General features: G+C 39.8%; 2 protein-coding genes across 2 annotated transcripts in view; one reads left to right on the top strand and one right to left on the bottom strand.

Moving 5' to 3' along the window:
- Nucleotides 1–2774: 2774 nt before the first annotated feature.
- On the bottom strand, nucleotides 2775–3647 carry LOC121298426 (keratin-associated protein 21-1-like). The gene is made up of 2 exons (XM_041225552.1): nucleotides 3610–3647; nucleotides 2775–3123 (listed from the first exon to the last, which is right to left on the bottom strand). Exons 1-2 carry the CDS (start codon nucleotides 3645–3647, stop codon nucleotides 2775–2777), a joined length of 387 nt encoding a protein of 128 aa, XP_041081486.1.
- A 3733-nt stretch (nucleotides 3648–7380) lies between these two features.
- Nucleotides 7381–14189, top strand: part of ptpn1 (protein tyrosine phosphatase non-receptor type 1) — a 74204-nt gene continuing 67395 nt past the window's right edge. Inside the window, exon 1 of the mRNA XM_041224538.1 lies at nucleotides 7381–7643. Coding sequence (XP_041080472.1) covers nucleotides 7581–7643 — 63 coding nt within the window. The 5' untranslated portion in view covers nucleotides 7381–7580. The remainder of the gene's footprint in view (nucleotides 7644–14189) is intronic.

The following is a 14189-nucleotide window of genomic DNA, read 5'->3' as shown; positions in this document are numbered from 1 at the left end:
CAGATCTGTACTTACCTCTCGATTATCAATCAGCACAGATCTGTACTTACCTCTCGATTATCAATCAGCACAGATCTGTACTTACCTCTCGATTATCAATCATCACAGACCTGTACTTACCTCTCGATTATCAATCAGCTGTGACACGGCCAATGATAATGGATTACCTGCCATGTATATTGACTTTTGGGAAAAGAATTGTGAATGAAAACATGATACCACTGTGATACCAGTAGCAATAGTGTATTGAGACCACAATGACTTTGCATTTCAAATGCATTCACAGGCTCAGTTGCAATCCCCCATGCAGAAGAACAGCAAACAACTGAATAACTAACACTAATAACAGGGAGCAGCAATACCCCATGAAAGGCGTGTTCCAGCGTGTTCCGACATGTTCCGATGTATTCCAGCATGTGATCAATCTGTTGGTCTCAGCTTTGCACCCAGTGTATTGTTTAAGTGGAAATCTGTTCTGTACAAGGAGATTTCTGAATTTGAAAATGTTTTACAGCATTGAAAGTGTACAGCATGTTGGTCTTGTTAGAGAGATATTTTAAATAGGTTTGGGATGCACTTGGTGGCTTTAATACTGAATTCAGGGATGGCTTTAATATTGAGGGGGCTTTACAATGTCAATATGAACAAATATGTATTTATTTATTTATTTATTGCATTTATATAGCGCATTTATAACCACAATACATTTGTATAGCATGCCACACATAGAACTGCCATAGTCAGACAATATAAATAACAGTATGCACATAATACAAAAGCAGGAATTTTAAAGTTATATTAAAACCCACTAAAATAAGAAAGATAAACTGTAATGGTCTCAGCTTCCCTGACAAATGAAGGCAGGCAACATTGAATTTAGGAGCACTACAAGAAAAAGCCCTTCCTCCTCCCGTGTTGCTTTTGTTGACTATAACAAGCAGCCCTACATCCTGTTATCTCAGAGCTGTTTGGAAGATACAGGGTCATATAATTCCTGTAAATAACTAGGTGATAATCCATTCAGGGCCTTGTAAGTCAACAGCAAAATCATTTCCGCTTTCCGGATCATGTTATAGGCTGAAAGCCTGTCAGTCAAGTTGCAGCAAACCATTGAAGGGGTGGGGACAATTTTACCCTCCAGTTGACCAAGGAAGTGCAACACTGTTTGAACGCATTGCTACTAGAGGTTTCCTGAAACAAATGTTGTTCCATGTTAAAATGACAACACAGGTAGTTTCTAATAGTTGTGTTTCTGACAGAACTTGACACATGAAGCCTGTATAAAGATTGTAAGTGCACAACAGGTATGATGTATGTCTCACTCACACACACAGTCTGCCATGTTTCATTTGCCCAGTTAATCAACTGAAGAAGATGCTAGACGAAACGTTTGGTTTTTGGGCATATTTTCAAACCTTTTTTTTTGTACCATTAACATACTTTTCTCTTTTAAAAACACAAGTTATTTTACACAGTGTTTGACTCAGCCATTGTCGGTGTAATTTATGTCTTTTCTGATGCCCTCTTCTGTTTATTGTTAGTCTAATGTAATACACTAGCACCAAGTATCGTATGGACTAATAAGGCTAAAAGCTTCTGTATAAATCTAATTTAAACTGTTTAAATTAAGCAAGCGTATCTATTGACGCAGATGCTGAGGTCCACAGTTAATCAGCACTGTCTCTTTAAGAGTTCCTGTCTGCTGGCCCCTCCCCTGCTGTACTTTTCCAGCCTCAAGCAAGGCCTGATCGAGCCTGATCCAGCCTGATCCCTGACGTCAGCACATTGCTGCGGTCCAGCCCTGTGCATTCCAAGGCTTCCTATGCACTCACTCACAGGAAGGCCTGACAGCCACCATCCTCAGCCAGCAAGCCTGAACTGGAACAGAAGCCCTTAGGAAAGGTTACACAGTCTCCCCAGGCCATTCCCATGCTTGTTTTATTTATTTATTTATTGACTATGCTTACTATGATTTCATTATGCTATATGACACTTTGCTACCTGTACTTTTACTGTGGTAAACTTTTATAAGGGAGCTCGGGTAAATAGGTTAATTAATGTTAACAGAAAATACCTAACCATTAAAATTAGTAGGAAGTTTAACTGTAATTGTAGGTTGTATATTTTTTAAGTAAATGCAGCCGTTGTAATACGCAGTGCATTGGTTAAATTATAAAAAATGTTAGTTACATTAGAGTTTGGAAAAATATTTTTTTCTTCAAGAAAATATTATTAATATCATTTACAGCATAGTTATAAAAGTTTAAAAAGCAGATAACATTCCAGCCCCTCCCTGTGGAGCAATCTCAGCAGACTGGTCAAGGTCAGAACTGCGGGGGACCTGGGAGAACTCTGGTGCTGCAGTGTGTGGAGTCGTTCAGTAGGGGTCTCTCTCTCTCTGAACTCTGGTGCTGCAGTGTGTGGATTAGCTCAGTAGGGGGGGCTCTCTGTCTGAACTCTGGTGCTGCAGTATGTGGAGTCGCTCACTAGCTCTTTCTCTGAGCTCTGGTGCTGCAGTGTGTGGAGTTGCTCAGTAGGGGGCTCCCTCACAACGTAAACCAATTCAATCAGATTTGAACAATGTAAACCAATGCAATCAGATTTGAACAATGTAAACCAATTCAATCTTCTTTAAATGATGATTCGGGGAAGGAGGGTTTACCATGTGATTGATGAGTGGAGGGTGCTACTTGTCTGGTATAAACAGGTGACTCATACAGAACTCACCCCAGGGTGCAGCCAGCCTGAGCCTGTCTGTCTGCTTGTCTGCCAGTTCACACTTCCTCCCTGTATCCCGCCCCGTATCCCTCCCCATATTCCTCCCCGTATTCCTCCCCGTATCCCTCCCCGTATTCCTCCCCGTATCCATCCCCATATCCCTCCCTGTGTCCCTCCCTGTGTCCCTCCCCATATCCCTCCCTGTATCCCTCCTCATATCCCTCCCCATATCCCTCCCTGCGTCCCTTCCCATATCCCTCCCCGTATCCCTCCCCGTGTCCCTCCCCATATCCTTCCCCGTAATCCTCCCTGTATCCCTCCCCATATCCCTCCCTATGCCCCTCCTTGTATCCCTCCCTGTACCCCTCCCCGTACCCCTTCTTGTATCCCTCCCTGTGTCCCTCACTGCACAACCAACATGAGAGTCTATAGAAACCTCACTGCGCAACCAACACGAGAGTCAACAGAAACCTCACTGCACAACCAACATGAGAGAGTCTATAGAAACCTAACTGCACAACCAACATGAGAGTCTATAGAAACTTCACTGCACTGGAACCAACACGAGGTCTCAGGTAACATCCAAACTGCTTCAGGGCAAATTGCTTTTGTTTGATTTTTTTTTTAAATCCATGGGACTTAATGGTGTGACTGGCTACAAGAATTAAATTTGTGGCCTGAAGCGCCATCTATTGGAATCTTTAGGAATTGGTTGAAAATTAATTCTCTAGTTGCGAGGCACCTGCACCTACTTCCCATATCTTTCTTCAACAGCAACTGATGTAACTTAAAAAAAGGATGGTGAGTAAGTAGATTCAAGAAAATGCACAGAGTCCTTTTCTTCAATCAGTTCGGTTTTTTTAAATATGCAGGGAGTCTGGTCCCAGATACATGGCAAACAGCACCCGGTGGTGCCCCAAAAGGTCCATACATCTAGTTTTTGTCATCTTCCTTGTTCATATCTCTCCTTTTTGCTTGAGACCCTTTGAGTCCAGTGGTGTTATCTCTTATTATCCGTGAGAACCTTGGGTCCAACACCAGTCCCTGGGAGCCTTTTAGCTCCTTTATGCTTTGCTTTCCAAAAGTCTTAGAGCCTGGCCCCTTCTTGTCCACAGCATTGTTATCTTGTTAGCTTGCAGTCGATGCTGGGCAAGAAGCTGTCAAAAAACTGTAAAAATACAAGAAACTGTTTTTTTTGGCATGATGTATTTTTACAAATTCCCATTTATAAGCATTGCACAGACCATAATACTTGATGTTCTATCTGGTCAATGAACTGAAGCTGAATCCTGTATTCATTGTAGAACCTGATATGTGGTCCTGCAGCTCAGGTAGCTTCAAGAAACCGCTCTTTGCAGGCTTTGCTTTTCAATAGTCCTGGCCTTTCAGGGTCACCTGGAGGGTGAGATTGTCCCCGTCAGTAACCAATCAGCTGCATCCCCTAATGACTGACATGCTCTGCAGGCAGTAAGATACCTGACCACAAAGATGCAGAAGTGAAAGGACCTAGGAGGTGCAAGTGCACTGCTCTTAACTTCTTGTTGTGCCTCAAAGTGTTTTTATAGAAGAGCCAGCACCATGTAGTGATCTTTGTAGTTTTCTTTAGTTTTGCTGGCAATACACTGCTGTACACTAGATGGCGCCAGTGCATTTTAATATAAGACAGCTCTTTATATTAGTATGAGCAGCTCCTGAAGTCTTTGCTATAACAGTACAGTATCATAAGAACATAAGAACATAAGAAAGTTTACAAATGAGAGGAAGCCATTCGACCCATCTTGCTCGTTTGGTTGTTAGTAGCTTATTGATCCCAGAATCTTATCAAGCAGCTTCTTGGAGGATCCCAGGGTGTCAGCTTCAACAACATTACTGGGGAGTTGATTCCAGACCCTCACGATTCTCTGTGTAAAAAAGTGCCTCATATTTTCTGTTTTAAATGCTCCTTTGTCTAACCTCCATCTGTGACCCCTGGTCCTTGTTTCTTTTTTCAGGTCGAAAAAGTCCCCTTGGGTCGACATTGTCAATACCTTTTAGAATTTTGAATGCTTGAATTAGGTCGCTGCATAGTTTTCTTTGTTCAAGACTGAACAGATTAAATTCTTTTAGCCTGTCTGCATATGACATGCCTTTTAAACCCGGAATAATTCTGGTCGCTCTTCTTTGCACTCTTTCTAGAGCAGCAATATCTTTTTTATAGCGAGGTGACCAGAACTGAACACAATATTCAAGATGAGGTCTTACTAATGCATTGTACAGTTTTAACATTACTTCCCTTGATTTAAATTCAACACTTTTCACAATGTATCTGAGCATCTTGTTGGCCTTTTTTATAGCTTCCCCACATTGTCTAGATGAAGACATTTCTGAGTCAACAAAAACTCCTAGGTCTTTTTCATAAATACCTTCTCCAATTTCAGTATCTCCCATATGATATTTATAATGCACATTTTTATTTCCTGCGTGCAGTACCTTACACTTTTCTCTATTAAATGTCATTTGCCATGTGTCTGCCCAGTTCTGAATCTTGTCTAGATCATTTTGAATGACCTTTGCTGCTGCAACAGTGTTTGCCACTCCTCCTACTTTTGTGTCGTCTGCAAATTTAACAAGTTTGCTTACTATACCAGAATCTAAATCATTAAATGTAGATTAGGAATAGCAGAGGACCTAATACTGATCCCTGTGGTACACCACTGGTTACCACACTCCATTCTGAGGATTCTCCTCTAATCAGTACTTTCTATTTTCAACATGTTAACCACCCCCTAATCCATGTACATGTGTTTCCTTGAATCTCTACTGCATTCAGTTTGCAAATTAATCTATTGTGCGGGACTTTGTCAAAAGCTTTCTGGAAATCGAAATAAACCATGTCATATGCTTTGCAATTATCCATTATCGATGTTGCATCCTCAAAAAAATCAAGCAAGTTAGTTAGGCACGATCTCCCTTTCCTAAAACCATGTTGACTGTCTCCCAGCACCCTGTTACCATATAGGTAATTTTCCATTTTGGATCTTATTATAGTTTGCATATAATAGAAGTCAGGCTTACTGGTCTGTAGTTACCTGGTTCAGTTTCGTTTCCCTTTTTGTGGATCGGTATTACGTTTGCAATTTTCTAGTTTGTCGGTACCACCCCTGTGTCAAGAGACTGTTGCATGACCTTGGTTAGCGGTTTGTAAATAACTTCTTTCATTTCTTTGAGTACCATTGGGAGGATCTCATCCGGCCCAGGGGATTTGTTTATTTTAAGAGCTCCTAGTCCCTTTAATACTTCTGTCTCAGTTATGCTAAAGTTATTTAAAACTGGATAGGAACTGGATGACATTTGGGACATGTTGTCCGTATCCTCCTTTGTAAAAACTTGTGAAAAGTAATCATTTAATATATTTGTTCGCCTCTTCTACACCTGATGCTATTGCAGCTGCTTCCTGTTCTGCAGGTCAGCTGTTCTGCATCTCTAGTTGGGGTCCGTAAGGCTTGACCAGGGGGTTGAGTGATTTACTGTCATAACAGATAGAGACTAGTCAATGAGATGAGGTTAAACGCTTTAAACCACGCATGCAGACAAGCCCAGATCTTTACAAAGTGGTTTAGACGCCTGCAGCGTGCAGTCTACAATGCATTCTGCAAATGCACATCACGCACAAGTCAAAGATCACCTGTATGTATATTCGTATAATCGCTATTTATTAATTATTTCACCAGCCTCCAATATTTCCCCAACAGTATAATATATTCACAGCATTCATGTTTAGCCAACATATATATTTTTCTTCAGTCAGAGATTTAAAACCCACCCCCTGCATTGATTGGACGCTCATTAGGTCACTTCTACCGTTAGTGTGGGAGTCTCTAATGAAATGGATTTGAATTAGAGTGATGTTCCACCTGCCTGCTATTCTAACTGGGGCTGAGGGAGCCCATATTGAAATGGATTTGGTCTAGATATGTTGCTGATGGAAATGCACAAGTCTGATTTGAAATTCTGAGTCACAGCACCAGACCACTTGGAGTGACCTACAGAAGCACAGTGAGCTGTCGCCTCACACCAGGGTCACTCCAGGGCCTCTGATTTCCTATGCCATCAATACAGCTCTATTAACAGAGTTCACCTGGTGTCAGGGGAAAACACCGATCTTTGTTTGGTTTGGTTGGAAGGCAAAGCCGAGGAAAATAATGTATTTTCTGTCTCATGTCTGAAGAACGGACACACCACCGCTTCAGAAAAAAACCGCTCATTTCAATGTGCTATCTGAGGAGCACTTAGCACCGTGACGTCAGGATAAACCGAGCGCGGCAGGACAGGTAGAGCACTCTTCAATTTAGTGCAGCGGGATTCAAGTCGAGGATACTTGAATTCAGTACACAATTTCTTTGACGTTTTGAGAAGACAGTTTGGATACGGTCGCGTTCTATGAAACAGCCGTCATGTCATGTTTATTTGCATAAAAAGTACAACAATAACGCCCTTCCTACTTATCTGATAGACCGTCTAATTAAAGAACTACAGACCCCAGCAGCCAATGCGTTATCTTTGCATGTTGATTGGCCCAACTGCTACGTCTCCATCCTGTGAACTCTGATTGGCCCCTATCTTGACCCCGCCGCACGGGTTGTATTGTGATTGGTTATAGGTCAGGGGAATGGGCGGGTATGATGGCCGTACAGCGACCGAGTTGGTGCGGGAGGAGCGAGCGGCGTGTTTCCGGTTAGAACAGGCCAGGAAACAACAGTAAATACCACATTAAACCTTAATGCCGATAAAAAGCCTTCAAATTAAAGCAAAGCAACTAAATACAATCCGATTGATTGTGTTCAATTGAACGGGAGGGAGTCGGGAGCGAGGCAGCAGCGAGCATGGCAATGGAAACCGAGTTTCGGGAGATCGATGAGTCTGGGAATTGGAGCGCCATTTACCAGGTAGGACTGTATAGATAGGGGAGACTGAGATGAACCAGAACGAACTGGAAGAGCATTGACAGGACTCGGGGAGAGTGGGGACATTGAGCAGAGCCGGGGGGCGGGGGTGAAGTGAAGTCGGGGTACTTTTGGGGAAATGAACGAAGGCTAGCGGCAGGTTCTCTCCTGGCTAAGAGAATTCGAAACCCAGGCAGCTCTCGGGTTTGAGAACGCCTGCTTTCTTTATCTGGAATTGTGACCACTTCTAAAAGCGGTCATTTAATCGTTTAAGACTGTTTAAAAAGAAACCATGTGTTATTTTACTCCATTCAGACCAGTGTTCTTTCGTTTTATAGTCTTCTTTTTTTGTGATGGAGTTTTACTTCAAATCGAAACGTACTGCATTCATTGCACTTACAGATTGTTTTTATAATTAAAGTGATTTCTATCTCGGTTTATACAGAACGGGGTAGCGTTTTATTAAATGCTAATTCGTTAAGTAACGATGTGAAACCACTTGCTTCCGTAAACTAATTCCACAGTTCTGTATTTTGGAAATTTGAGTTGCAGGCTCCCTTGGGTGCTCGTGGACATCGCTGTACACTGACACTGGTGGTCGAGGTGACCCACCCTGTTCGTCCACATGTACATGTTGATTCCAAAATGTCAAGTTTGTCCAAACTATGTTGTGTTATTTGACAGTGCAGGGCCATTGCTGTACATTCGACAGATACAGTTTTATACAGATACAGATATGTTTTTTATATTTTATTTTACTTGAGTATAAATAGCACAGTTCTACCAGGGTGTCACTGTACTCTGTCAGAGAGGGGCTGTGCTGCCCCTCCTAACTTAGCTGTTAACCACTAAGCCACAGCTGCGTGACTGACTGTGCACCAGCCAAGGTGTGGGGATGTTACTGGGGTATGAGAGAAGTCACAGTGTGATCAGACAGCCACTGCATATTGATTGAGCAGGATTTGCTGCTGTACCTGCACTCGGTCTGACGAGAGAGAACAACACATTCAGTGTGACAGGACTGGGTTGGAAGGAGACCGTTCTCTGAGTTAGAAACTCTCTCCAGTCCTGGCTTTCAGAAGTTCCCTCAATAAAGTGTATTATTTAAAATGATCAGGAGGCAGGAGTTTTTTAAACCCTTTTAATGGAGCGTGTCAGATCTATTAATCAGATATCTTATTGGTCCCATGTGGAAAGAATCTGTTGAAGTGGTCAGTTATGTCAATACCAAGCCTGGTACTAACATTATTTAGCATATTCAGACCATGTCAGATTGTGAGGACACATCCATCCCACTGTCACGTTTGTATGTCTCTTGAACACAAGAAGGTATGCCACATACTGTGAGTCTTTTTATTAGACTTTACCATCCGAACACCTCATTGGCCTATCTAATGACCTGTAGGTCTTAAAAAGCATTTAATTTTCTGTGAAGCCACTCCTTGCTGTTTCTTTACTGCCGTGCAGACACTGTTGGTAGTGCTCATGGTCCTCCGCTCTTTAGTCACACTGATGGTTCTGATCTTGTAGTGTGATGTGTGACACCCTTGTTCTAGTTGATGTTTTGAGTAACAGCTTTAATTGAATAAAGCCCTAGTTTAACCCTTTCAAAAGTTTATTGTTGAACTCTGTACAGCTAGGAAAGGTAACTCCACTGCAAGCTGCAGTATATTCAGGTACATGACTGTAATAACTCCAAGCTGCAGATGATTCTAGCAGTATATTCAGGTACATGTATGTACATGTTGGTCAAGTAGGAGTGTAATGGTTCATTGTGCATGATATATCTTATTGTGTTAGAGGTTTGTGCACTAGGAAAAACTAAATAACATCTTGATTCCGCATTCTGATAGTCCGTTGAATTGCATCAATAGGGAGTTTTCACTGGACTGTAAAGATAATCAACAAGTTCTAAGGAATTTTAAATGTTTAAACGCTAAAGAAGTGATTAGCCTAAGCATTGAATGTTATGCTAGACGTATAATTGGTCATGTGACAAATTTCACCAAATCCATATTTTTTAATCTGTTCATTTTAGTAATTCTACCATCCTATACGCGGCCTGTCGTTATCCTACTGCTGTGGTGCAACAGTAAGGGTGGATATTATAAAAAGGAGTTGCCTTCAAGTATCTTTTCTAATTGGTGCAACAAAGATTGACACTGGGGCGGGTTTTATTCTCGGTTGATCTGGCGCTTCATTGGCGCACTCTGTCTTTCTGCTGTAGTGGGCGTGGTATGGTGTCAACTTCATGGTGTAATAGTCGCTGCTTTTTTTTTCTGAAGTTAGTTATGTTTTTAATAAAATGGCATCTGCAAACAAATGAACGAAGTGAAACCACGTTTGGAAGTATTTTGAGGAACCGGACGAGAAACCTGTGGTATGTTCATAATTCTGCCAACAAAACTGCCGTACCACAAAAACACAAGTTCAATGCTTCACCATTTGAAATGAAAAAAATTAGACTGTGGATGGAGTTACAAAAAAATCGTCCATAATAAATGGAACGCTTCGGCTGACATTTATTTAGCCCTTCATCCTTGTGAATATTTATGTACAAAACTATATTAAAAGGAAGGGTTTTTTTTTTTCAATATTAATTCAAAGAATGCATACGTGTAAATAAATTCTGTATCAGTTCACCAGACAAGTTTTACACATTGTTTAAAAAAAAAAAAAAAAAAAAAAAAAAAAAAAAAAAAAACAAAAAAAAAAAAAAAAAAAAAAAAAAAAAAAAAAAAAAAAAAAAAAAAAAAAAAAAAAAAAAAAAAAAAAAAAAAAAAAAAAAAAAAAAAAAAAAAAAAAAAAAAAAAAAAAAAAAAAAAAAAAAAAAAAAAAAAAAAAAAAAAAAAAAAAAAAAAAAAAAAAAAAAAAAAAAAAAAAACAAAAAACAAAAAAAAAAAACAAAAAATTTACACATTGTTTTAAAAAAAAAAAAAAAAAAAAAAAAAAAAAAAAAAAAAAAAAAAAAAAAAAAAAAAAAAAAAAAAAAAAAAAAAAAAAAACCTTTATCTGTAATTAATATATATATATATATATATATATATATATATATATATATATATATATATATATGTATATATGTATTAGTGTGTGTATGTATATATAAGAACATAAGAAAGTTTACAAACGAGAGGAGGCCATTCGGCCCATCTTGCTCGTTTGGTTGTTAGTAGCTTATTGATCCCAAATCTCATCAAGCAGCTTCTTGAAGGATCCCAGGGTGTCAGCTTCAACAACATTACTGGGGAGTTGATTCCAGACCCTCACAATTCTCTGTGTAAAAAAGTGTCTCCTATTTTCTGTTCTGAATGCCCCTTTTTCTAAACTCCATTTGTGACCCCTGGTCCTTGTTTCTTTTTTCAGGCTGAAAAAGTCCCTTGGGTCGACACTGTCAATACCTTTTAGAATTTTGAATGCTTGAATTAGGTCGCCACGTAGTCTTCTTTGTTCAAGACTGAACAGATTCAATTCTTTTAGCCTGTCTGCATATGACCTGCCTTTTAAGCCCGGAATAATTCTGGTCGCTCTTCTTTGCACTCTTTCTAGAGCAGCAATATCTTTTTTATAGCGAGGTGACCAGAACTGCACACAATATTCAAGATGAGGTCTTACTAGTGCATTGTACAGTTTTAACATTACTTCCCTTGATTTAAATTCAACACTTTTCACAATGTATCCGAGCATCTTGTTAGCCTTTTTTATAGCTTCCCCACATTGTCTAGATGAAGACATTTCTGAGTCAACAAAAACTCCTAGGTCTTTTTCATAGATTCCTTCTCCAATTTCAATATCTCCCATATGATATTTATAATGTACATTTTTATTTCCTGCGTGCAGTACCTTACACTTTTCTCTATTAAATGTCATTTGCCATGTGTCTGCCCAGTTCTGAATCTTGTCTAGATCATTTTGAATGACCTTTGCTGCTGCAACAGTGTTTGCCACTCCTCCTACTTTTGTGTCGTCTGCAAATTTAACAAGTTTGCTTACTATACCAGAATCTAAATCATTAATGTAGATTAGGAATAGCAGAGGACCTAATACTGATCCCTGTGGTACACCGCTGGTTACCACACTCCATTCTGAGGTTTTTCCTCTAATCAGTACTTTCTGTTTTCTACATGTTAACCACTCCCTAATCCATGTACATGTGTTTCCTTGAATCCCAACTGCGTTCAGTTTGAGAATTAATCTTTTGTGCGGGACTTTGTCAAAAGCTTTCTGGAAATCTAAATAAACCATGTCATATGCTTTGCAATTATCCATTATCGATGTTGCATCCTCAAAAAAATCAAGCAAGTTAGTTAGGCACGATCTCCCTTTCCTAAAACCATGTTGACTGTCTCCCAGTACCCTGTTACCATATAGGTAATTTTCCATTTTGGATCTTATTATAGTTTCCATAAGTTTGCATATAATAGAAGTCAGGCTTACTGGTCTGTAGTTACCTGGTTCAGTTTTGTTTCCCTTTTTGTGGATCGGTATTACGTTTGCAATTTTCCAGTCTGTCGGTACCACCCCTGTGTCAAGAGACTGCTGCATGATCTTGGTTAGCGGTTTGTAAATTACTTCTTTCATTTCTTTGAGTACTACTGGGAGGATCTCATCCGGCCCAGGGGATTTGTTTATTTTAAGAGCTCCTAGTCCCTTTAACACTTCTGCCTCAGTTATGCTAAAGTTATTTAAAACTGGATAGGAACTGGATGACATGTGGGGCATGTTGTCCGTATCTTCCTTTGTAAAAACTTGTGAAAAGTAATCATTTAACATATTTGCTATTTTTTTTTCTTCATCTACGATTTTGCCATTTGTATCTCTTAAACATTTAATCTCCTCTTTGAATGTTCTCTTGCTGTTGTAATATTGGAAAAACATTTTGGAATTGGTTTTAGCTCCCTTAGCAATGTTTATTTCTATTTCTCTCTTGGCCTTTCTAACTTCCTTTTTGACTTGCGTTTGCAGTTCTGTGTACTCTTTCTGCGTACTTTCTTTTTGGTCCTTTTTTAATGCTCTGTAAAGTGCCTTTTTTCGCTGAATATTTTTTTTAATTGATCTATTAAACCATTTTGGCAATTTAGTTTTACATTTAGATTTGTCTACTTTAGGGATGTAATTGTTTTGCGCCTCTAGTACTACATTTTTGAAGAACAACCATCCTTCTTCTGTGGGTGTTTTCTCTATTTTACTCCAATCTACTTCTGTTAGTCTCTGTTTCATGCCTTCATAGTTTGCTTTTCTAAAATTGTAAACCTTAGCTTTAGTCTTTATTTTTGGGGATTTAAAAAACACTTCAAATGAGACCATGTTATGGTCTGAGTTTGCCAGTGGTTCTCTGACCTCTGTTTTAGTTATTCTATCTTCGTTATTTGAAAAGACTAAATCAAGGCATGCCTCCCCTCTAGTGGGTGCCTTCACAAATTGTGTTAGGAAGCAGTCATTTGTCATTTCCACCATTTCTATTTCATCCTTCGCGCTACCCACCGGGTTTTCCCATTTTATTTGGGGGAAGTTGAAATCCCCCATTAGTATGGCTTCTCCTTTGCTACACACATTTCTAATGTCATTGTATAACAGATTATTTTGCTCACCGTCTGAATCTGGCAGTCTATAGCATGCTCCTATTATTATGCCCTTTGAATTTTTGTCCGTTATTCTGACCCATATTGATTCGGTTTTATTTTCTTTGTCCAGGTTTAACACCTGGGCTTCAAGACTGTTTCTTATGTATAGCGCTACCCCTCCTCCTCTTCTGTCCTGCCTGTCTTTCCTATACAGTGTATACCCACAAATATTATATTCGTCCCCATCACTCTCAGACAACCACGTTTCTGTAACACCTATCACATCATAGTTACCTGTTAGTGCAGTAGCTTCAAGTTCTAGAATTTTGTTTCTGATACTTCTAGCATTTAGATAAATACATTTAATGGTTGTCTTACCTGAGTTGTTGTTCTTGTTTTGATGCGGTCTCCCTTCTGTTTTTTTGTTGATTTCTCCCCCCTTCCTTTCTAGTTTAAATGCTTCCGAACCTGCTCGAGGATCTTTTCTCCGAGTAGACTAGTTCCCTTGTTATTTAAATGCAGTCCATCCCGTCTATACAGATAGTCCTCGTTGTAGAATGTGGTCCAATGATCAAGATAGGTGAAGCCTTCCCGTGTGCACCACGTCTTCAGCCATGCGTTTAGATTAATTATTTCCAGCTGTCCATATGGTCCTTTGCAAGGTGCGGGTAGTATACCAGAAAATACCACAGTTTTGGTTTTCTCTTTTAATTTCCTTCCTAGCTCTCTGAATTTGTTTTGCAGGGATTTTGGTCTGTCTCTTCCAATGTTGTTTGTACCGATGTGGACGACTACTACCGGGTCGTCTCCTGTTCGTTCTAGGAGCCTGTCCACGTTCTCAGTGATGTGCTTGACCGAGGCTCCCGGAAGGCAGCACACTGTTGTAGTAAGGGGGTCCAAACTGCGAATTGAACTTGCTGTGTTTCTCAATATGGAGTCCCCAACAATCATGACCTCCCTTCTTTTTGCTGTCTGGTCACCACTG

This window comes from Polyodon spathula, chromosome 23 (genome assembly GCF_017654505.1).
Source record: "Polyodon spathula isolate WHYD16114869_AA chromosome 23, ASM1765450v1, whole genome shotgun sequence".
NCBI lineage: Eukaryota > Metazoa > Chordata > Actinopteri > Acipenseriformes > Polyodontidae > Polyodon > Polyodon spathula.
Note: the sequence above shows the minus strand (reverse complement) of the source record. Positions and strands in the feature narration are given on the sequence as shown.